This window comes from Capsicum annuum, chromosome 2 (assembly GCF_002878395.1).
Source record: "Capsicum annuum cultivar UCD-10X-F1 chromosome 2, UCD10Xv1.1, whole genome shotgun sequence".
Classification (NCBI taxonomy): domain Eukaryota; kingdom Viridiplantae; phylum Streptophyta; class Magnoliopsida; order Solanales; family Solanaceae; genus Capsicum; species Capsicum annuum.
This window is the reverse complement of record NC_061112.1, coordinates 123,789,460-123,815,148: the sequence shown is the minus strand read 5'-3', so window position 1 is coordinate 123,815,148 and position 25,689 is coordinate 123,789,460. Positions and strand designations below refer to the sequence as shown.

The window sequence follows — 25,689 nt, the reverse complement described above, 5'->3', positions numbered from 1 at the left end:
TTATTTTCGAAAGGTCTTACACTCAAGTGAAAAAGAAAAGCATGGCATATAAATTGAACGGGAGAGATCGAGCACTCTAAATAAGTTTACGGATAGGAAGATGAGACCTATAATTATCACTCACATTTATTTGGTAATAGCACCAACTCACAACCAATATTGGTCAGTATACAAAAAGTGTCGTACTATGATTTTATCTCTGCAAAGTATCTTTTATTTTTGTCCCAGCAATACATTAAATATGTATATATATGTGTCTGACTGATACTAATTAACTACAAGTTCACACCACCAACACCAAAGTTATGGCAATTTACACCTTCCAAATTTCAAATACTGTACCCATCGCAAACAAGTAAAACGACATGAAACTCCAAACGACATACACATAGAAATAGGGTGGCAATCAGGATCTAGCTCTAAGGTAGACTAGAAAACTTGCAAGTCTTTGATCTGCCACCTTGAAATTAATGGGGATATATATATATATATATATATATATATATATATATATATATATGTGGTTAACTCCCATGTGAGTCCTCTTTATCAATATTCATGGGGAACTATGATATATATAGCAATTAGCAATGATGAAAAGACTAAATGATTCTTGGCACAAATTGTAGATATATGTCATTGTTGGGTGAAAGGTCATTTATGGCCACAGAAGTTTACAAGTTCTTAATATATAGAGAATTTAATTTGTCATAATTTGTTGTTATACATATACAGGGGGCTGATAAGCATCAAGTTCAACTACTTTTCATTGGAAATAAGGTCCGAGGATTCAACATGGAGAATAAAAATTAAACTTCTCCACCAAGAAGGGAAGTTGACATATATTGGAATCATTAACTAACCTTACCAAAGATCACAATTATATAACAAGAGTGCATGTACACATGACGTAACCCCATGGTAGTCCTATAATGGTTAAAATTTGGCTTAATTAATACATAGTTAGTGTGTTAAGCTTGCCGCAAATTTCATTTAATTCACTCAGACTATTGTTTGTTTCAATTGAACATCTGAACACATGATAAAATGTTCTAATTAGACATCTTCGATTCCATTTTTCTAAAAAAAAATTGTATGCGTTCTCAAGATTCTATTAGAAAATGTATGGAGCTTTACAGCTTATCGAGACAAATAGAGTTGTCAAAATGGGCTGGCCCAACCCAACCCAACTCAACCTTAGCGGGCTAGAGAATTAAATGGGCTAGGACTGACTAGCCCTTTTAACTAAAGGACCTTTAAAATAGTGGCCCAACCCGCCTAATCGGGCCGCGGATGGGGGTAGGTTGGCCCTTTAGAAAAAATAAAAACAACCAGAAACATGATAAACGAAAATATTGTAAGTGCTAGACTACCACTAAGGGTGTGCAAAAATCAAACCCACCGATAAACCGAACCGATAAAAATGTTATTGGGTTAACGATTTTTTATTGCTTTTATAAAAAAATTTATTAGGTAAACAGTTCGATTTCGATTTTAGCTTATTCGGTTATCGGTTAAACCGATAACCCAATAAGGATACACTAAGTTATTTTTTTATCCCTATTTATATTATATATTTAAATCTCCATCTATCTATTTATATATATAGAGAGAGAAAGAGATAGATAGATAGATAGAGAGATAGATATGTATATGCATATATATATATATATATTATATGCACTACTTATTCACAATTTAGTGATTCACAAAGTATTAACCTATTCAGGGCAACAAAGACACAATATAAAGCTCAGTTATTATCGTATTGAAAAGCTTGAAGCATTTATAGCTTCCAATAATTAGGATTTAATTTTTTTTCTAACTAACATTGAATTCAAGTTTGAAGATTCTTGTAAACTAAAATGCACTGCGTAGGATTTTGGCGGTAACAAAGATTTCATTTTTTTATGTTAGTTGTTACTATTTCTATTTTATACGTATTTTTTTATTGATTAAATCGAAAATAAAACTTAAGGACCAAAAATCGATAAATCGAAACCGATAAGAAAATATCTTATTGGTTGGTTATTGGTTTTACATATTTAAAAATTGAAAATCGATAAACCGAACCAATAACACATAAAACCGAACCGAACCGACCGATGCACACCCCTAACTATCACCAACTTTTATGGTTTCACTTTAATATGTCTTCTACTAGTTTTTAGCATGTTATAGGCATCTTCCTAATACCTTTAAGAGTTGTTAAGTTGGGAAAGAGTTATCTTGAGGTAATTAATCACGAAATTAGTTATTTCATTATGTATACGGATAATTTATCTCATCACTATGGTGTAATTGGTGCGATAAATAATGTCGGTACTAACTAATACCTCACACCAAACATGGGATAAAATAATCCTTCATTTTATCTTGGACTATTTATCGCTTATATATACCTAACATCAAATGATCCCTTAGTTGTAATTAGTTCATGACATGTATTGTAATAAGCAAAGAAATGACGATTAGCTACAAATTTCATAGAAAATTTCTAATATGGTTAAGATAATAAATATAGATATACACAAAGTATCTATATAAAAGAAACAAGATTATAACAAAAGAGAGCCTAAAACTAAAGAACAAAATATTGCATTAAGCAAAGGCAACAAGTACCAAATCATCACGAGTAAAAACAACTTTTTGAAGTTCACAACTAAAAGCAGCTTACCAAACATTTCAAACACATACTCTGAACTTTCAAAAAATTAGTATCAACCAAACAATAAATAAAAAAATAGATTGAAAAAACTTAGCCTAATCCTACTTAATTAAAGGGTTGGATTGGACCAATCTCACAAATCAAACCCATATTGCCAGCTCTAGAGATGAATGCTTATAATTTTAAAAATATGACACATGCATGTGGTTAATAATTAATTGCCTAACAACTCTTGAAAATATGCATTAAATCTTTTTTTCAATACGTGAACTGAAATTTTTTATTATGTTTCCGATTAGGTCTCAATTAAAAAACGTTACAGGTCGAATGCATAAATGAAATTTGAATATAAATTTAAAGGGCTGGCGATGTATTAAGCCTTAAAATTCCAGCTACCACTATTACTCTGCCAAACCACGATCACTTTCTCCTTTTTTCCCCTCTCCATTATTGCATACAATACATCCATACACGTCCTTATCATGCATTCCTTTTTTATATTCTTCTCTTAAATCTTGTCTCCTTTTCTCTATCTTTCCCCCCTCATCTCTTTTTTTTTTTTTTCTCAATTAAAAGGACATAATAATGCCCACCATATCTGAAATCTCATCTTCTTCTTCTTCTCAATGTCCATGGCAAGATTATTATCATGTTTCTTCTCCATTGAAAATTCAGTTGGTTTCTAAGTCTGTGTCAGAAAGGCTGCTCTCTAAATTCTCTGATTTGACTGAGTTTGATTTTGATTATTCTAAGAGTGGCTTGTGGTCTCCTCCAATCGAAAGAAGCCACGTGTTCTTGAACTCACCAACTGGGGAAATCCTTTCACATAGAGAAATGGCTGCTAAGTTAAATAAAGTATTGAAGAGACATCAGAGAAGAAGACGTTACTTCAATGTATGAATCTTTTTCCTCTTTTTCTAACTCTTTCTTTTAATATTTGAAAAAAAAGTAAAAAATTATCGCCTAGTTTGATACGAGGGATAAGAGATAACTAATCTCGATCGGAGTTTATTTTAGGATGAATTTATTCTATGTTTGGTTGGAATAAAATTGTCGCATAACTTATACACGATTAGTTATTGATCCCGAGATTTTAATGTTATTTTTATTCATATTAAGGGTTAGATAATAATTTTGAGATAAGTTTTTGCAAGATAAGTTTTTATCTATTAATTTGTTTATGAAAGTGAAAAGGGTTAAAAATATAATTGAGAGTAAAATTGATGTATTTCAAGTTAAATAGTAGAGAAATATCTTTGGCTGCTCTTTTTTTATTTATGGAAAATGGGATTTCAATTGTGGTTTTCCTTTTCTATTATATTTTAGAATTTTGATGGTTGTTTTTATTATTATTTTTGTTGATTTTCTATATGCAGGCATGTTTATGTTCTCCAAAGAGATTCTGATCTCAAGTCAAAAGAAGTCTTGCAAGATTTTCAGTTTATTGAGAGATTAAGATATTAATTAAATGCAGGAATTATGCTTAATGTCTAACTATTATCCAATTCAAAATGTACATGTTTTTAGGTAACTATTAATTTAATTATATAGAGAAATGGATAATTGACAATGTCCAGTGTCATTGCTTGATTTTATTTGCATTTTTTTGGAAATGGGAATTGCAATTCTCTATGCATAAAGCTTTAAAAAGAAACAAAAGTAAAAAAGCCAGAAAGTGGTGGGGATTATTTAGACTATTTTTAGCAATAGAACTGTTCGATTACTTCTGCACAACTTTTCTCCCCCAATTTTTTAACCAATGCTTATAGTAGGTGCATGGTAAAATAGTCAGAGGTACACGCAATCTTATCGATTACTGCTAATCATCAGATTAGAAAAATAAAACCAAAGTAAGACAACCAAATTTTTGTGAACTTACAAAGCAACCCCTCCTCCTATCCCATTCTAAAAAGTTCTGTAAACACTAAAAAATAAATAATGACAAAGCCTATGTAAGCAGCCGCAGAGGCGGCGGAGCCACCTTATAGCTAGGGGTCATCCGAACATCCTACGACAGAAAATTATACATGATGAAAATTATTTTTTATTTATATATATAATTGACATTGAACCATTTCTGACTAGTTCGTGTACTTACTTTTTTTTAATTTTAAATTTCCTTAGTTAAAAGTTTAACCCGCGACTATTTGTAAGGACTAAGGAGTCAACATGAAGGGCATTTAAATTTTTTAGCTTTTGCTAAATGCGCATGCAATTTCAAGTACTAACAAAAGTAATTAATAGAGCATAATGTTCTGGTCTTCTACATGCCTTTAATTTCCGCCAACCTAGAAGCAATTTGCAAGGGTTATTCAGGTGATAAACACTTTTTATTTTTAATTTTAAAAACTTATTTGATCACGGAAATTTTTTATATTTTTTTTTTAAAAATGATTTTACTTTAATAAAAATTGTAGTGTTTGATCATAAAAATTTTAAATATAATTTAAAATATATTTAGAAAATTAAAAACAAGTGAAATTTTTCTCACAGGAAGTCAAAAAGAATTTCAATTTATTTTTATGATTAAACACAACTTCGACTCTAACAAAATTTTAATTTTCATGATCAAACACTTACTAAAATTGTAAGTTGGGGTTAACGTGCATGGGAGCTCCTAGAAGAAGTAAAAGAAAATTGATGCGTTGCTGTACATCATATAACTCCAAGATCAGTATTCATATCTTCTTAGCAAAATTCCAAAAATTTTGCTGATAAAACTCTTTGCATTTGTCGTTTATGTTTATTGAAAGACTTGAAATTTTAAAAAGAGATGAGAAGATCTTTATGTTGCCAATGGGTGTCATGCCTTGAAGAAATTAATTAAAGAAGTATATAGTACTAGTACTATGTATGCAATCATTAATCTCTACCAAAGAGTTACACATGTTTTACATTATTGTTTCCTGTTTACTTGTATCATTATGCAGTCTTAATTTACAACCCAACCTTGTTTTTTTCTTGCTCATATGGTGTCTTAATTGACAACTCAATCTTGTGGGGCAAACACATCCATGTGACAACTGAATCTACTTTTGAATTATCCTTTTTTTCCCTCAAAACTGTATATTGCTCAAGCCGATTTAAAAACTTACCAAGTAGTACTATATGTGGGCGTTTTGACAATAAAAATTAAAATTTTTAAAGTTGAAACTGGAGTTGTGCTTATTCATAAATATATTTGAAGTTGTATTTGAATTTTTGTAAGAGAGGAAAGATGGAAAAAAGTAAATAACTTTTTTTGGTTTTTCACTTCTTAGGATACAACTATTGGAATTCTCATGACCAATATCAACTTGGAGCTATTTTTGGCATAAAGTAATTTATTTATTTTTTTGAAAAAGTGAAAAAATTCTCATCGCGAAACAGGTTATGTTGAGATTATGATTGTTCCCTCCTTCAAGCCAAAAGTTAAAAACTTCAATAGTGATGCAATTGTTTGCGAGGTATTTGTCTATACGCTATTGAACGAGAAAAAAAAAAAGAGATTCACCTATTTGGACATGACTATTTTTCCAAAAGAGTGTTTGGTAAGTACTTTTAAATTGAGACATTTCGAGAAAAATAATTGAAAATGAGTTTTGAGTTTAAAAAGTTGTTTTGAGCGCTTTTCAAATAATTTTTTTCTATTCACAGAACTTTCTTTTTTTTCAAATTAGATGAGTATTCAAATATAACTTCAATTTTGAAATATATATTTTTTCAAATATCACATTGTTGTTGTTCAAATACCTACTTAGTAATGATTTCAAATACTTTCTGGACTAGCTGTACGTTTATATTTTGAAAACAAATATTACCTTCCTTCCTTCATTCGATTTTATTTGTCTAATATTTCAAAAACATATTTTCACTTTTACTTACCACTTTTAACATATTGACAAAAGATAATTTATTTTCCCTGTTTTACCTCAATATTAATTACTTAATTTCAAAACCTAAGACTAAAACCAATTAAGATGGATATCATAATAAAATACTCATATTAATGATCATGCAAAATTGAAATTTAACAAGCAAAGAGTAAACTAAAGGAGTAGTAATAAGTAATTAATGCAAATAATAGATTCTTTTTGTAGTGCAAGTAGGTAAGTAGTTGAGTGCCAAAAGTCTTTCGAAGTCATTAATAGTAAGGCATTTTTTCCTTGGTGACTGATACCTAGATTGCAGTAGATGATGATGTAGTGAGTTGTCTTTTTTACCTCACAGCTTTGAGTATTGAATGAGTTGATGATCAGTACTGCTTCTCTGCATTCTCTACTTTTGTTTTCTACTTCACAGACCTGACTACTGCGCCCAGAAAACATCTTTAGGGTAAATTTCATTCGTCATTTTTCACGTTAATTCTTTTGGGTGAGACATGTAATTCTTCTATCACTCTTTCTTTTACCCTCACTACACAAAAAGCTGTATATATTCCACCGGGTAAAATTTTCTAGACGGATCCAGAATTCTAAGGAACCGATTGCCTATGGATATTTTACACTTTATTTCGGAATATTATCTACTTTTATTCAAAAAAAAAAAAAAAACAACTTTATTTGGCCAGAAAAATATGAATTGTATTTGAAATTTAGAAAAGTGCTCAATACTAGTTTTCACTATTTTTACTTTTACTTTTATTCGTCAAAATAAATTCATTTTTTTTATTTTCATAAAATAATTCCATTTAAAGTATGTTTCATTTTTAAATCATATTTTATGCTTTAAAAAAAAATGTATTTAAATGTGCTTTCTACGTAAAATGATTATGTGGGGGCAAATTTATAAATATAAGTTACTATTTTATTTTTAAATGCTAAAAAAATAAAAAAAATTAGGATGATTTTTATATTAATATAGTATTATGTTGTAACATTGTAAGCTGTAAAAAGAAGAAAAATAGCTGAAAACAAAGGAGAAAAATCAAAGAGGAAACAAGGAGAAAGAGACATTTTTTGTCAATTTTATTCATAATTTAAATTTTAATTACTCTACAAATTTTTATACATTTTGATAAATTTGAATAATTATATGAGCCTATTAAATGATACAAAAGTGATGAGTCATGAAAAAACAATAGTGACACCATAAAAATTATTTATACAATCAAATTTAAAATTGATCCAGGGTTTATTGTCTTTCTATTTTGTAAATATGTTTATTAATCTTATTTCAATTTTTCATTTTTTCTAACAAAATTATCATGGAAAATTAATTACAGTATGTTGACATTCTCTTTCTAACTCAATACATGCTTAGTTATTAAATAAAAAATTATTTTTTATATTTACCTAAAAATATTTTAATTTTTTTTTTAAAATACAATTTGACTCTCCAAATATTAATGATACTAAATAATGAAAAATGAGAGTAATTCTTTTTCACATTTTTTATGATGAATTTTTTTGATAAAAAATGAGATTATCAATATTTTATAAAATTTAGAACAAAATAAGTAATTTAACATGAAATATTAAAGCTTTATACACATTTAAAAAATATCAACATAAATTTCTTAACGTATATTTTAGGAAAAAGAAACTAATAAATTTAAAAAAAATTAATAACTTTTTAATTTCTTTTGTAAGATTTAATATGAAGAAAAACAATTAAGTTAAATATGGTGAAGGGTATGTTTGTAAATAAACTATCTATTCTTAAAAAGAATACAATGCATATTATTTTTAGTACCACAAACTAAACAACCACTAAAAAGTGATACTAGGATAACTAATCTCAGTACAACTAATTTCAGTATAACTAATCCCAACATAACTTATCCCAACATGACTTGTTTTCCAACCAAACGATCCCTAAGGGTATTGTTGGAATTAAGGAAAAATGTAAGAGATAAAAGAATAAATGTATTGGTCAAACTTAAAATAAATTATAGCTGAAAAGGTAAAAAGTTGGAGTATCTAGATTATCACTTTCTATTTTTTTCAAGTACTTTTTTATTTTTACCAAATACCTAAAAAAAAGATTAAAAAGTTGGTATTTTAATCCTATCCAAAAGGATAAAATTATAATTATAATTAGATATTAAAAATTTAAGTATTTAATACAAAATAATATTATTGTGCCGGGACATTCGGAATACAATAAATTTCCTTTTGAAATATTTACTTCAAGTTGCAATCAAATATCCGTACATGAGTTAATTGTGTATCCCTATCTTTGATTTATGATATATTCATTCACAATTTAAATAATAATTAAGCTACTTGGTTTTTTCAAAAAAGAAAGAAAAAACATATGTACTAAATTTCATTTCCAAGCTTTCTGGCTTCAAAAATTATTTTTGGTTCTCCAAAAAGACGAGAAAACCAAAATTTTCACTAGAAGTATGACGTTAAGAATATAGCAAATCTCCTCCAAATTTTTAATTTTTATTTTAATTTTTTAAGTTTTTAACTATAAAAAATTTTAGAATTTAAATTAAACTACTTAAATCTTTAGATGAGTAAAAAAAAAAAATTTCTATAAAAAGATCCAACGTAATGTATTATAAATACATTATCAATATCTTATTAAATTGAATTAACTCTTCTAATATAAATATATATTATTAATTGATGTTTATTGTGAAGTTAATAAATGCTTGTTAAAAGCTTTAATCTTTTATCAAATACTCTGCACCATAAACAAGTATAGAGAAAATTGTTCAATGTAAAACATTTTTCTAATCTTGACCCTAAAAAACAAAAGTATTTGAATTATTAACGTAACATTGAATTTCATATAAGTTATTAGAAGTTCATATCTTTTTCTCGTTCTCAATGAATGATTGAGTTCTGCTAGGCTAATAGTATAATGCAAATAAATATAATTTAAAATGACTCAATAAAAAGAGTCAAGTTATGCCGGTGATATATGTCAAATATCAAAGTGGTAAGAAAAAAAATGATAAATAAGTAACACATAAACAACAAACAAACAATAAAACAAAGAAGACGTATATTCAAAAAATTTATCTAATATAATACACATCAATTAGGACTTTCATAAATACAATTATATTTGTTTCTCCAAAGAGACTAGAAAAGAAAACAAAATATTAGAAATAAAATAAAAAAAGGTTCAAACTTGTTATAAATATATCACTATATATAGTGAATGCTATTTTACCATATATAATAAATGTTTATTTATGAAAAAGTTAGAAATCTGAGGTTAATTTTTTTCTATAAATAAACAAACTTTTCTTGTAATTCACCCATCAAAAAGGAAACTTCCTTGTAATTCACCCATCAAGAATTTCTCGTGAGAAATAAAGAAGTCTGAACACTTCTTTCTCCATTCTTATTCTTTGCTTTATATTTCACAACACTCACAACACAACTCACAATTCTTTACTTTATATTTCATAACACAACTCACAATGCACATAATATATTTTTTTTGTTTTGTTCTTTTACATATCTACACTCTAATTTTTCAATTGACACTAAAACAAAAGTGGCTTCGCCACTCCTGCGGGATAACTTTTTTTTTTTGTTTTAACTAATAGAAAATTACCACTATCTCTCAATAAGTTACAATCAATTAATGTTTATTTCTTTTTATTCATTGTTGGACCTTTTATGTGATTTGACTCTCAAAAGCTAAATATATCAAATAAACAGAGTAGAATGATATTTAGGATTTTATTGCAAGTAAAATTCACTTAAATACTCCCTCCATCTTGTATTAGTACGGAATGAAAATTACTTCATCACTGGTTCTGTGCATTCTTCAGTGTTGTCTTATAACTTCGGAAAACATCAATCTTTGATCATTTTCACTAGAAAAACAGTAGATAATATAATGGTAGAACTTATGCCAGTGAAACGTATGTACATAAACACCTCTTTTCTGCCTTTTTGGACCATGAGGACCAGATCACTTAAATTTATACAAATCTCATCTTAGTTCTCTGGATTCAGCCACGAAGTCCCAAAGCAAGACCTTGTTCATATTTCCAAAGCACATTTCTACATACTGGTTTATTTGATTGGTTAGCTGCACTCGTTGCTAACTAGTTGATATTGCTTTGCATCATTACAATGTTCTGCAACGACTAATCGGTGCTTGGAATATTAACATACCGTGCTTGGAATTTATACAGGGATAGGAGTTTCCTCTAGGCTTTCTTTCCCAGTGATGCCATCTTTCAGAGTTTTGAAGTATTCATTGTAATCTTTCTCTGAAGGAGGGTTTTCTGGATCCACCGTGTACGGCTCACTAAATGGAATCACACTTTTAACCTGTCAGGAGAAGCAGCGAGATGTTAGTACCTAAGTACACACACTTTGTCACTTCTTTTTTCCAGGGAGAAAACAGGAAAATAGATAAGATCAGATCGCTAAGAGTTGTTTGGCAAGCCTAAAGCCATTGTAAGACTTCAAACCCATTGCAGGAAACTGTCTTAACTTTCATGGAAGCTATTTAAGTGTTCGTGTATTAATTTGCAGACAGAGAGATGGTATAAGTTTTTGTTACAGGGTGGACAATAAACAGAAGAAGAAGAAGAAGACAGTATTACTTTGCGAGAATCTAAGGAAACCCACATAGCAGTTCTTTTTATCTAAAATTAATTGACTTTACAGTTTACATGAAATGAAATGTACACGGTTCTGCATACTACTATTGTTTGTCCGCGCTTCCAGACCCATTACATTTTGTCTGCCTCCCATCCATATTAATTTAGATGCATGAATTTGAAAAGCTGAAAATATGAAAATTTTGCCTAAAATGATGGCGATCCAGAAAAAGATACCTTGAAGGCGCCATAGTCTGGTAACCAAACTTTGTTTTAAAGCTATTAAGGATCAAGAGAAGGTAGTAATACAACATATTTCTTGTCAGACAAATATAACTTTGCAGAGAGTACGGGAACATCAGGAACAAGCACATTTTTGTCATATTGTAAGGACAAGCATCACCTCAAATGTCTTGTCACATGCATAGGGGCTTTTCAGAGCTGCCACACATATTCGAGCAACCTCTTCACGGGATATCTTCCCCTGTGCATATCAGATATAAATGTTCTCATGAGAAATTAGAAAGAGCGGTCACCACATCAACATTACTCATAGTGATCTTCAGTTAGACTTTATGGAAAACATAAAAAGAATGACACAGGCTACACAAGGCTTTATAAATCAGAAAATAAATTGCTAATTTCCGAGCTAATACCGTGATATTGTCTCCTTGATCGAAAATGAGATCAGCTCCTGCAGGCTCCTCAGTTAAGGCACAAGGCCTTATTATCGTATATGGTATCCCAGATTCCCGAATCTCATCCTCTCCCTGGCACAAAACTTTATCTGTGTGAGCATAGGGATGCAAATAGTAGAATACTCTATATAGAAAGAGTTAAATGTCTTACCTCCAGTAGATACTAATAACAGAATGCTCATTGTAAAACAAGATGTAAGCTGTTATCAGATGGCACGTATAGGTAGCAACGCATGCCAAGAAGAAGGCTCTTATCTCCTACATCTTTTAGAGAAAGGTAATTATGAAAGTGTCCTATCTCCTACTTAATTATCTACTATGTACTTTGTATATGGTCACAATTTTACAACCTCCAACAGGGGTAACACTTGACAAAAGCACGCGGCCTAAGTTGCTCGGACTCTCCAAAAATGTTGCCGCACCCGTGTCGGATCCTTCAAAAATACACTATTATGGAGGATCCGACACGCACCCATAGACATTTTTGAAGAGTCCGAGCAACTTAAGCAGCAGCTAAAAATACATGAAACTTTGGTTAACTTGGGAGATGTTGCAAACTAACTATTTATGTTCAAGAGGTGATAAAATCTATCTTAATGAGTCCCGGATACTGGAATGGAAACATCATCCATCTCAACAGCCATTTAACATAATATAGACATTTTACTCAAAAGATGACGTTCCCATTTTATTATGCTCAACTGCAAGCTCTAGATATGGGACTTGATCCAGACCATAAAGTATTTCTTTTGGTGGATAAGCTTCCTAACCATTAATCATTAACAAGGCATTTATCCTCGTCTGGAAAGTAGTAGGAAAACTCAAGGTACAAACCTTTAACTTGAATGTCAGGATGAAGCCCAATTCCTTGTTCAATCGCACAGCTGGAGGTTGTTTGCTTAAATCAATTCCTGGTCTTTCAGGTCTAGTTACACCAGCAGAACTCACATGCACAAACCTGCAGAACTGTAGAGTTAGTACAAAACCGAAAAATCAAGGAAGAATGCTGCACTAGTTCAAGTTTAAACACAAACCCAAAAATCAGGGAAGAAAGCTACTGCTTCAAGTTTAAACTAACAACATAAAAGTGGGATCTAGAATCCAACCTGGGAGTTATGGGATCTCTAAGATAAGCCCGAATGCATGATACAGGAAGTTCAAATGGACCTTCTTTGAACGTTGGATTCAGTTTACCATCAGATTCGAATTTGCTGAACATAAGCTGGAAATTTTGAAGATAAAAAGCATAAATGCAGAAATCTGGGGAAGAGTCTGCAAAGATGAACAAACACAAGTTACTGAAATAAAATACCTGTAATGACGTGATTTGGCTGGGGTCAAAAGGTGGTGCATCTAGTACGGTTCGCGCACGGAATATAGGCCTCAAAGAAGAAAAAGGCAAACGGACCTGGAAATGATACGCTTAGGATAAAATGTAGCTATGAGAAAAGTTGGTTAATTGCTGAAATTCACAAGAAACTAACCGACTGCCAACCCTCAACAGTATCGAAGATCGCTGTATAGCCCACGGTATCCCAATCACGGCTAGTGCGAACAATAAGCTTATAACGACGTCCATCACCTTTAAGGCGCAACTCTAAGCCATCATAAGCAGAAAGGTCTTCAGGTTCAGAAAAGTTCTGAAACACGTGGACAAGAGAGTCAAACTCCAGATCAAAAAGTAACTATCTTTCTTTGATCATACTGTGAGGGAAATAAGTACAGTTAGCTCTTGGCTAAGATGCTACTCGAGCTTCGGTCACGAAAATTCATCTCACATGCAACGGCAATTTTGTGTTAAATTAAATAAATTAAATCAGCCTACACCAATAATGAAAACTCTTACTGGTTAAGTCACTTTTTATGGAAAATGATTCAGCTTATTGTTGGATCATACCAGGCTAATTGGGGCGAAAATGAGAAAGGTGTAAGGATAGTAGAACCATCTTCCATGTTTGATAAAAATGAAACAGATAGGGGGGAGGTTGGCTACTCTCCATTTTAGATATCTGTAGCTTCTATAATATAGGTAGTTTGGCGTGATAATATAGTCCAACTAAGGAGGTAAGTCCATGAATATTCTCTCCTTTACCCTTCCCCTTCCCTTTGTGAAATCAAACTAAACGTAAGCCTCCAAATACAAACTTCATTAATAAATAGAGCCATGGCATATAACGGGTATTGTTTCTAAGTCATAATAAGAAATCAGTAAAAGGAAAACACTTCCAGTTTCTAAGGGAACAATACACTCCACGAGAATCGTTCTTTGGGCTGTTGACAAAGGGTTACAGGAGCATTGTGAGGGGGTGAGCTTCATAAGAAACAGATAAAACAAAAGTCGAAACAAGGTGTTACGGCAGGACGGTGTAGGATAACATCAGTATGTATCAAGAATTTTAGTTCTCGTCTTCAATACTGGGTAAGACAAAGGACAATTAGAGCTTCAGTTGAATTGACTGTGTTTTGGCTCTACTAACATTGCTTCTTCATTCCACTGGTCACCCACAATTTTTTTTACTCACAAGGCCATCACAGAACCTAGAAACTATTCAATTGCTTTTCCCCCAAAAACATTTCACTTATAAATTATCTATTTTCCAGTTTTCAACCATAAATTTTAGCAGAAGGGATGATTGCAAATATTACCCTAAGAAGCCAGACAACAATGTAAGCATAGGAGGAATTATCAACAGCTTTTGAGTATATTTATGATGAGAAATATTATGCTCTCGCAAAATACTGGCTGATTTATTTTTTTCAATTGGCTGATGAGTGAAAAGTTAAGCCTCAGGCATGTCATATATCATGATTTAATCATCAACAACTTCAAGACCAAACATGGAGTAGAAAGCGAGAAAAATAAAGCAGAAAATCAGCTTTAATGATTTCTCTTTTCACCTTTGTCCTAATACTGGCAAACCCCCCATTGTTAGCAGTTGTAACAACACCTGAACAAACATGAAACAAAGTTAAATTGATGATATAAGAATTAGAGATCATCACGAACCAACAGACTTCTAACAAAGTATCACATTTTATCTCTCACGAAAGGTACCTTTGAAGAGTCCTGTTGGTCCACCATTCTCCCCACCAGTTAAATCTATCTGGAATGTACTTTGACTCACTCCACCCATCACAACATCATCCAAAGCACCCCAAGGAAGTTCTTTAAATGAATCACCTGCATAGAAGTACTGAATAAAGTCAATCTATTGTATGAAACTAAACCTTATATTGAGGTAAACTCTGAAAATAAAGTAGTAAAAAGATGGGAAAGGAAGAGCAACTAGCTTGGGTGATTATTCCATACAAATTCGAACATAGACACTGATCAATCACATAAAGGGAAGAAGATCATAATATCCTCCCCCTCCCCACAAAAAAATCCAAACACAAGAAGATATGAGCCGACACTTAGAGCTTCTTTCATTACACATTGTTATTTTTCCATGGAATCTATGAAAATCATTTTCAAGTAAAGTTTTTCCAGCTCAGTATCTGCCTCCAAGATACTCGGATTACACAAATAAGGGAATATAAATCTTTCCTGTAAACAGATCTCAGTCGTTTTACACCATAATGATACAGTAAAAATATCGCTAGATTGTCATCCCGTTCATTTTTACAATTTGTTCTAAGGTTGGTATCTGATTTTAAAAGCCAAATATAACATTACAATAATGGATTCTTCGGTCTGCAGTAGCATACCTTCAAATCCAAATAGTAGTTTTCCTGTGCGAAGGCCAACATTTTCTTTAACAGCATTTATTAAATTCTTCATTCCAATGTACTCCACCATTTCAGGTGAGTCACCTTTGATCTGTTCTGCCAAGTGAACAAGGACGCTTAGTGAACTGGTGCCCCAACATCAAACTTAGCTTATAAAATTGGAAGGGAAACAGTACAATATGACTCCAAGGATAAGCAATCAGTTAGCCACCTCAGGTTCAAAGAACTTGATTCCCTGCAGATTCGCATCAAGAGTATAAGCATAAGCAAGAAGTAATATTATGTTAGGCAAAAAGATGAAACCAATGAACACATACAAGGAATAGAAAGGACGTGATTTTAGTTTCAGGTAAGATGGACCAAGGATTGAATTCTCAGCCTAGCAATAGAGTGATGTAAATTCATTGACTTAAAAAACAAAAAATACACCATCGAAGTTTGCCAAAAGTTACAGCTTATATACCTGGCTGTATTTGGCCCTGTCGGGGGTATCCCCTTCCTTTGGGCCAACGATGACAGAAACAGCATTAATTACGCTCCTTACTCCTTTGAAGTACTCAGGAAGCAGAGTGTCGGCTTTGGTAACATCTCCAATAACCTATAATTTATTTAGTAAGAGAAAGTACAATTTCATTTTGTTGAATATGTGAGTGTGTTGCAACAAATATCTGTTGGTCCTGATATGGATTTTCCATGATTCAGTAATATTAACGATGAAAAAAACAGAAGGAAGTTCATGGCAAGGACAATGCATTTGGCAGGAACAGTTGCATTTTCGAAACAAAAATACAGAAAAGGTCAACCGTAAAAGGTAATACAGTAGCTCAGCCATAAATCAGAGGAGAAGAATCAATTTCCCAGTCTCAAACTATACAGGCATCGATAAACCATGCTTGATATCAGAGTAGATAGAGTGAAAATAACATGAAAAGAATACTCACCAGATCAACATCTTGACCAAGCATTCTTCTTGCCTTCTCTTCATTTCTGACCTAAAGTATTTAAGAACATCAGAAGAAGGGAAGCTTAGTTAAAAATAGAGGGAGTGAACATTATTTTTTTCTACTCACATAGCATGTTTTTGCATTTAGTAAGCAAAAGAAAAGAGTTACACAAAACTCCAAAAGGAAACGACAAAGGTAGAAAAAAGGATTAGAAGAAACATACGAGTACTCTAACAGGCAACTTTTTGTTGCGTAATACGTCCACCACTCTTCTTCCAACACCACCAGTGGCTCCAGTTACCAACGTAATTCCAGAAGAATCCATTGATTTGACTGGTTTACTAGGTGATGGACCAGTTAGTTTCTCAATCAGAGATTCAAAGAACTTTAAGAAAAAGAAAAAATGGTTAGGAGTAATGAAGTGCCACAAAAAGAGTCATATGCCAGAAAGGAAAAAGAAAGGACAACCTTTGCCGGGGAAGGAGGACCATTAAAAAAATACAATGTCTTTATAAATCTGCCAAAATCCCAACCTTGTTTTCCAGATTCTGCCAATATGACCACCTTAAACGTCTTCGGACCAAGATTCTGCGAGGTCCGCTTATAAATAAAATTTTGATGCTTCTTGTTAGGTCTAGATAATGGCCAGGAAAGATGAGAAGGGGCACCTAAGGATTTCCCGTACGATCTTTGACCAAGAAATGAAACACCCTGTAGTGCGCAACCACCCAGAAAGTTACAAATGGTAAAAGTTAGATATTCCCAAGAAAGGAGGGAAGGAAACACAAAAAAGGAGGATGAAGAAATGCAGTCGTCGACAGATGAATCAGAAGTCCAATTTGCACTTCAAATAAATTGCAAGTCTAAACCTTTTTCTAGTGGTTAAAACTAATCCATATTAAACTCTATATTTAGGAACTAAGATATCATCAAATGCATCACACAATTGGACATAAATCAAAGCTTCATGGTGTGTCTTGAGGCATAAGAATTTGATAACCAAAGTCCTATAGGAATCCTATTTCTCATGTAGTAACTACTAACAGGTTAATAAATGCATGTAAACAACCAAGTACTTGGCATCAAAATCAAGAAAAAAAAAACGCGCACCACCCCAGCGAAAACCCCTCAAGAAAAATCATTGTTTTCATTTACCTCTAATCCTTTCTTCCTCGTAAAATTCCATGTTTATCTCTGTTTCGTGTAGATTAAGAGTACGACGTTGTGGTTTTAACAATAGTTTCTCTATAGAAGCTGGTTTTGCACATTTTTGTGAAATATATTATGAGTGATCAATGACTCTAAGCCGCCTAAACGTAAGCAGAATCCAACAACTATATAGTGCGATATAGGCATGCCGATAACTAATAGAACTCATCAATATTTCCAGCGTTTGCCAACAAGGCACTGTGGGCAGACATTCTAGGAACAACGTTTGAACTACAAATATCAAAATAGAATAGTAACTTGGTAGAAACAATCACTGAACTACCTCGGAGCAATCTCCTTGTAGTTTGTAAGTTAGAGTACATATGCTACTTATTATCCAGTAAACGCGAAAAAAATAAAGAATTCACCAATATGTCCTTATAAGCATTTCTATCACCAGCTCAAGTCAAACTATTGCACACAAGTAAGAATCAACAATCAAATTACCAACTGCACTAAAACTTCTTGAATCTTCAATACAAAGATGAAAAGAAAAACAATTTTGTTTTGCCTCCCTCTACACACTAAGGTTCACCCACTGATCAAATATAAAAATTGAAATACATATTCAGATAAGTATAATACAGTACAAAAAGGACTCAAATGTTAAAAAGTGTGCTAATTAATAAAGGGAATGTTGAAACGACTGTATGTACCTGAAAATTCAGACTAGTTAAAGAAGATGATGATGGCCTTGTTACAGTGAAATAACAAGAGTCCATCTTCCCCAAAAAGCTAACTTAATTTTGCTTGTGATGAGTGTTGCCAAAAAAAAAATAAAAAAATTAAAAGAATATATGTGGTTGGTTGATAAACTGGGAGTTGAAGTTGTAAGAGTTAATTTACACCACATATTAGGAGGGAACCTTTGAATGAAAATAGTTTTTCTCAATCATAGATAGTAGTTACTACTACAAAATACGCATGAGATTTCTGGAAGAAAATGTGGGCCCAGCCATTTACTGTACAGTGTTGGGTTATAGTATTTGACAACACTTGAACTTGGACTAGCCCAAGTGAAAATATTCTCATTTAAAAGCCCAAATAAAAACTTGCTCATTTAAAAGCCCAAAGTACAACCGAAATGCAGAGATCGAAAGTTGGGCTGGCCATATCTGGGCTTTTCCACTTCTTTTACCTAGTACATCACTCTTGTAGCATTTGTGCAACTATTATACATGGGGAAATAATTTGACTCGGCCCGGCCAGCCCATCTTACTTGCCCCTTTTCCCTTCCAATTACCCTAGCATCAACTAGCGGTGTATATAGGTCGGTTTGCTTCGATTTTTATTAAAAAAAAAAAAAAATATATCGATTTATTAAAACTATAAATCAAATCAAACCAACATAAAATTGATTTTTTTGGTTTAGGTTTTAGTCGGTTTTTTCGGGTTTTTCGGGTTTTTGTTTTTTTTCGATTCTTTTAATAATATTTGTCACACACCCTTTTTCGTTAGAAGGGATCGGATTCGAAGGATTTTTTCAATTAAAGTGACGGTATTGAATCGAGATTATTTTTTAATTATAGAGTCGTCACTTGAAATTGAGTTATGGTGTTCCAAGTCACCTTATCGAATCCCTAATCAAAAGAAAATGACTCTTTATTTGGTCTGCAAAAATAGAAGACCGGGTAAGGAATTCTATTGACCAAAGGAAAGGTGTGAGGCACCCCTCGAGTCCCGTGGTTCTAACACAGTCGCTTTTATTGACTTATCTTGATTTAAATTATTTTAATAAATTATGTTAAGACCTAAAATCGCTCATTTTTAATTATAACGAAAATGACTATCTACACCTCTTATGTTAAATAAATTGGTGAAAATTGAAAAATATTTGTCAAGTTAATTTTAGAAAAATATTTACCAAGGTGTATTTTTTACATCCTTGAATTTTAAATGTCTCGGAAAGATGTGCACGCCGCATTCTTAATTGAGACGCAATATATTAAATGTGTTTAACAAATGTGTTTAACATTAAAAGACGTGCCTATTTGAAATACTTCTTGACTTTCAAGAAAATTTAATTAAGTGAATAGTGAATTGAACAAAAAATAAATATCTAAATTTATTAGTACAAATACCTAGAACTAGCTATTTTATTTCTAATTTATTATAATCCCCAGATTTTATTTTTTTCTTTAAATTAAATGAAACTTAAATCATATCTAATAAGATAAATCAAATATGAAAATTCCCGAAATATGATCCGAACACAAGTTCTTGAAAAATAAATAAATAAATAAACAATCTGAAATACACAATATCTTACTTCAAGTAAAATATAATATAAATAATAATAAATTTTATTAGTATCAAATTTGTTTATATTTTAAAACTAATTATTAAATAAAATAGTTTTTATATTATATTAACACATGGAGACTTAGTATTTACTATATATATATATATATATATAAAAAAAAAATCTCCTTTTACTCAAATACCCATTTACAGTACTTCAGTTTTCTAATTATTCTACCTTTTTACATCTATATACTTTAACAATGATGCGATGAAAAAGAAATATCGATGGTCGATCGAAAACGGTGATTGTTCGTCGACGGCGATCGAAACTGGTGTGAAAGGTGGGGTTTGGATCGGCAGCAGATCTGGAAAGGGATATGGAGGCGGCGGCGATGACTGTGTATTGCCATCCATGGTTTCGCCTTTAATGGCGGCGGCGGCGGCAGTTGGGATTGGCCGATGTGGTTGTTTTTAAAGGTATGTGTCGCCGGTTAAATGGTTTTGCCGGTGACCATTCGACCGGAGCCATGGCTAGTTCGCTGGTGTTTCCAATTGAGTTATTTTTTCGGGTTTTTTTTACGATCATTTCGGTGATAGGAGCCTCGAGTGGTCGGTATGGCAATATTTTTCGGTGAGGAAACTGTCAAAATACTTGAACACAAAGAGATTATATATTTTTTTTTCGTTTTTCTCCAATTTTCTCCCTCTTTCGCTCTAATATATTCGTGTCTGATGTTTTTCTGTTAATTTCCCACTCCGTTCATTGTAATTACTCTCATTTTTTTCAGTTGTTCCCCTCTAATTTTTGTGTGTACCCATATTCCAGTGTATATCATTTTGCAAAATACACTATAACCGCGTATAGTATATACACGTAGCAATGAAAATTCACATAATTAATCAACTACATATACTAAATACCAAATAATGCGGGAAACTATTTCAATATTTCATTCATACTTCGGTTCATAACAATGAAACTTATGAAAAATAATACAAAATGAGATAAGAACCTGATGAATTAAACGAATATAGAAGCAAGAACGATGTCCAGAAACTTGAATTCGACTTGATAATCTCTTCTCTCTCTGTTTGATGTTTTGTTCTCTTTTTCTTTTTGTAATGTTTTTGAATGTTTTCACTCTCTCTTCTTTACTCTGACTGGTTTTTGATATCTCAAGTAGATGTGGGAATAATGTCTGCTCTCCTGGATGTGTGTGTGGGAGTCCTTTAAATAGAGGAAATTTTTTTTTGAAGGGGGGGGGGGGGGGACAGTTAACTTTCTGGGGAGGGAATCTTATTAACAGATAAGAGGGAAGAGTTTTAAAATTCATTTATTATTATTATTATTATTATTATTATTATTATTATTTTGGTTTTACTTTATATAGAAAATAATAGTAATAATAATAAATAAAATAAATAAATAAAATAATAACAATAATAAATATAATAATAATTAATTAATTTATATTTAACAAAATATAATAACAATTTATAAATAGAAAAATATAAATATAATAAAATAGTATTAAAACTATTAATTTATTTATTAAAAATTTATAAAAGGAAGATTATTTATTATTTTTATATTATTTTTAAAATTAGAATAAAAATAAAATATCTTGAAGTTAACTTTTTTTAATTTTTTTATTAAAAATAAAAATAATAATCAAAATAATATATAAATATTTAAAATTGAGGGAAGATCAAAATTCACGTGTCTACATTTTTCCCGCTCTTTGTGTGAAATCTCGAAGAGTTTTCATACAAAGAAGCAGACAAGATATGATTTTTGAACCTCCAATTTTTTGAAAGGTAGAGATAAAAATAAAAATAAAAATAAAAGAAAAATGTGACGGAGTGCTATTTTTGGACGTCCTACCTATCCCGGGTTATAAGAGAATAAGGTCACGAGTAGTTCAAAGGTAGTATGGAGAGAGAAAGAGTTAAAGTCAAGTGAGATTACGTCAAGTGTCTGATTGACGACTTCTGTCTTTACATTCAACTGACTAATAAAAATCAAAAATGAAAAATACAAGTAAAAATTGCAATCTCTAGAATCTTGATTCAAGCCTTCGCGACTTAAATTTAAAAATTCACCCTATTCTTCAGGCGGGCTCCTGGACTTACAACTTCTCTGTTCTTTAGGCGGGCTCCTGGATTTGCTACTTCTTCACCATGTTCTTGAGGCGGGCTCCTGGACTTATAACTTCTTCACTCTATTCTTCAGGCGGGCTCCTGAACTTCCAATTTCTTCACCATATTTTTCAGGAGGGCTCTTGGACTTGCTACTTCTTCACCCTATTCTTTAGGTGGGCTCCTGGACTTCCAATCTCTTCACCCTGTTCTTCAGGCGGGCTCCTGGACTCAAAGTAAATAGTAAAACAGAAAAATAACATCCCATTATTCAGGAGGGTCCTGAGCAAAAAATAAATTCTCATTCTTCAGGAGGGTCTTAAGCAAAAATTAAATTTTCATTCTTCAGGGGGGGTCCTGGATATAAAATAAATTCTCATTGTTCAGGAGGGTCCTATGCAAAAGAAATAATTCTATACAACACATATAAAATTATTTGCCCAGTTTGTACTGAAAAAATTTATGTGTCACTGGATCTTAATATATCTCACAAAGAACAAAGTTTACTATGACCGAGATCCAACATCGGATGTTGTAACCATGCTTCTTGCATTGAGAGAAGTGTGAAATCGCATCCTTTATCTGAAAATAATTATTTCATCTCTGTTCCAAACAAAGAAAAATTGTGAGTTTTAAAACATGTGATGGTTGGTTTGTGGCATTTGGCTTTTGAAGTGGCCCCTCTCGCACTTGCCATGCTCAACTCTTTTTCAATCCATGTTCATTGAATTGTCATACTTCTGACTCAAAATTTTGACTACTGAGATCCTCAACCCAAATCATGTTTCTGTTGTATGATGCTTCTGAGTTTAGGTTCCAATACATCCCTTAGATTTTCATGAGTTTAAAATGGTCAAATCATAATCATCTTGAGTACCTTACTTTTACTTTGAAACGTTGTCTCTGTGCATTGAGCTTTTGTCTTGCTTTGTACCCTTAAAGGAGTTGATAGAGAGTTTGGAGTCCTTTTTCACTCGACCTGACGTGAATTTGACTCAAAAAACAATAAAAAAAATTTGTTTGATGACAAGGACACGAAAAATAAAAAATTAACATAAAACAAAAAGAAAAAAATAATAGGCATCTCTTTTTCAAAACAAAGAAAAGACTTATCTGAATGTGGAAACTGATTTTGGTGATTATGACATACATTTTGAATCAAACAGCCAGATCTACCCATCATTTGTCAACTTTTGCCCACTTATTGAGTTTGAAACTGATCCATTGTTGAATTTATTCACTCTAAATTACTATCCTCCTTCGGCTTGTGGCACTTCAATGGGTTTTTGTCATCAAGCCTATCTTATTTTCATCTCTTTCTCAACTCACTGTCGTCTTATGGTGCCCGAAAGGGTTTTCACCAATAAAACTCTCTCATTTTCATTTTCATTGTTTTTTTTAATTATTTTTTTAGAAAATAACACCCAAGATATGAAATATCATACACTCATAACTTGTTTAGCCTTGACATTCTCAAAGATTGATCTTAAGGTCTTTCTTTGGTTGTAACTTGGCTTTTGGATAGAGTTAGAAAGAAAGGTCGGCATGAGGCTCAAAATTTACACAACATTGGGTAAAACATTCAACTTTTGGAATTGATTCTTTTAAAAAAAAACTTTTGCCCCAGTTTTTTTTCATTCTGGGTAATTTGAATTTTCTTTTGGTTAGACTGAACCCTGGAGTAGGTCTGCATACGTATCTTGTCATAGCAAGAATCAGGTCAAACGTAGTTCAGGTTCGTCATTCTTTTGCTTGATTTTGAATTTTTGATTAATTTTTTTTTCATTTTCCATCTTTCATTTGATTCCAAAAGAGGGGTAGAAGAAAGATAAAAGCTCAAAAGGGGTAAGCAAAGGTTGATATATTCTTCGGATAGTAGAACAAAATGCCTTCATCATTTCAATCTTTTTAAAATGCAAGTACAAAACATACATAATGTAATTGTACATGATATCATACATAATATCTTTTAACTGGATCAGCATTGACCGGCATTCCTTCCATTTTGCCTTCTATGTCAGTCAGATATAACGCGCTATTAAGTAACACTTTCTTCACCATGAATGGTCCATGCCAATTAGGAGAAAATTTGCCTTTGGCTTCAATCTGATGGGGTAGGATACATCTTAGTACTAACTGACCTACTTCAAAATATCTGTGACGCACTTTTTGTTATATGCTCGTGCCATTCTCTTCTGATATAGTTGTCCATGACATACTGGTGTTAATCTTTTCTCATCAATCAAACTTAATTTCTCTAAACGAGTCTTGATCTATTGGTCATCATCAATTTCAACTTCTACAACTACTCGAAGAGATGGAATTTCAATCTCCGCAGGTATAACTGCTTCAGTTTCGTACACCAACAAGTAAGGAGTTGCACCAATTGAAGTCTGAACTGTAGTACGATAACCCAATAAAGCAAAAGGTAATTTTTCATGCCATTGTCGGAAATCCTACACCATCTTACGGAGTATTTTCTTTAAGTTCTTATTGGCAACTTCTACAGCTCCATTCACCTTTGAACGATAAGGAGTTGAATTTCGATGCATAATCTTAAATTGTTGGTATACTTCTTGCATCAGATGGCTATTGAGATTCGCAGAATTATCCGTGATAATTATCTTTGGAATGCCAAACCGATAAATGATGTTGGAGTGAATAAAATCAACCACCACTTTCTTGGTCACTGACTTAAAAGTCGTTGCTACCACCCACTTTATGAAACAATCAGTGGCTACCAAGATAAATCTATGTCCATTCGAGGCCTTTGGTTCAATTAGTCCAATTACGTCCATTCCCCAAGCCACAAAAGGCCATGGAGCAGTCATTGTATATAATTCAGATGGAGGGGAATGTATCAAGTCTCTGTGTACCTGGCATTCATGCTATTTACAAACGAAATTGATGGAATCTTGCTCCATGGTGAGCCAATAATAACCTGCTCAGAGTATTTTCTTTGCTAAAACATACCCACTCATGTGTGGTCCACAAATCCCAGATTGTACTTCAGTCATTTGAAGCTTCTTTAGCATCTACACATCTCAGAAGTTCCAAATCAGGAGTCTTTTTATACAAGATTCCTCCACTTAAGAAAAATCTACTAGACAAACATTAAATGGTTCTCTTTTGATTACCATCGGCATGTACAGGATATTTTCCAGTCTGAATATATTCTTTGATATCATAGAACCACGACTCCCCATCAAGTTCTTCTTCAACCACATTGCATTTTGCATGTTGATCATGAATCTGCATATGCAAAGAGTCAATATAAGTTTTATCGGGATGTTGAAGCATCAAAGATAAGGTCGCCAAAGAATCAGCAATCTCATTATGAGCTCTGGGAATGTGTTTGAACTTTACTAATACAAATTGTTGACAACGATCTTACAAACAACCTCTATATGGTAGGAGTTTCGAATCACGAGTCTTTCAATCTCCTTGAATTGGGTGGACTAACAAATCTGAATCTCCTAATACCAACAGTTCTTGGACCCCCATGTCAATGGCTAATCTCAGTCCCGGAATGCAAGCTTTGTATTCTACCATATT

The 25,689-nt window shown here is 32.1% G+C and overlaps 2 protein-coding genes across 4 annotated transcripts; one reads left to right on the top strand and one right to left on the bottom strand.

The window, feature by feature from the left end:
- The first annotated feature begins 3,041 nt into the window (after positions 1 to 3,041).
- LOC107859186 lies at positions 3,042 to 4,238 on the top strand. Its single transcript, XM_016704103.2, has 2 exons — positions 3,042 to 3,562; positions 4,045 to 4,238. The coding sequence occupies exons 1-2, from the start codon at positions 3,254 to 3,256 to the stop codon at positions 4,072 to 4,074; spliced, it is 339 nt and encodes a 112-aa protein (XP_016559589.1). The 5' UTR covers positions 3,042 to 3,253; the 3' UTR covers positions 4,075 to 4,238.
- Positions 4,239 to 10,402: 6,164 nt separating this feature from the next.
- On the bottom strand, positions 10,403 to 18,621 carry LOC107859187 (protein HIGH CHLOROPHYLL FLUORESCENCE PHENOTYPE 173, chloroplastic). 3 transcript variants are annotated; one of them, XM_016704104.2, is made up of 16 exons: positions 18,408 to 18,621; positions 17,011 to 17,253; positions 16,766 to 16,927; positions 16,540 to 16,590; positions 16,062 to 16,196; positions 15,810 to 15,833; positions 15,578 to 15,689; positions 14,925 to 15,050; positions 14,768 to 14,817; positions 13,354 to 13,509; positions 13,182 to 13,277; positions 12,976 to 13,091; positions 12,704 to 12,827; positions 11,828 to 11,941; positions 11,575 to 11,655; positions 10,403 to 10,896 (listed from the first exon to the last, which is right to left on the bottom strand). In XM_016704104.2, exons 1-16 carry the CDS (start codon positions 18,471 to 18,473, stop codon positions 10,750 to 10,752), a joined length of 1,803 nt encoding a protein of 600 aa, XP_016559590.2. In that variant the 5' UTR covers positions 18,474 to 18,621; the 3' UTR covers positions 10,403 to 10,749. The 3 variants fall into 3 exon arrangements, with proteins under 3 accessions (XP_016559590.2, XP_047262781.1, XP_047262782.1); XM_047406825.1 differs by having other exon boundaries at positions 16,766 to 16,875; positions 17,076 to 17,253; XM_047406826.1 differs by lacking the exon at positions 18,408 to 18,621 and having other exon boundaries at positions 17,076 to 17,218.
- Positions 18,622 to 25,689: the final 7,068 nt, after the last annotated feature.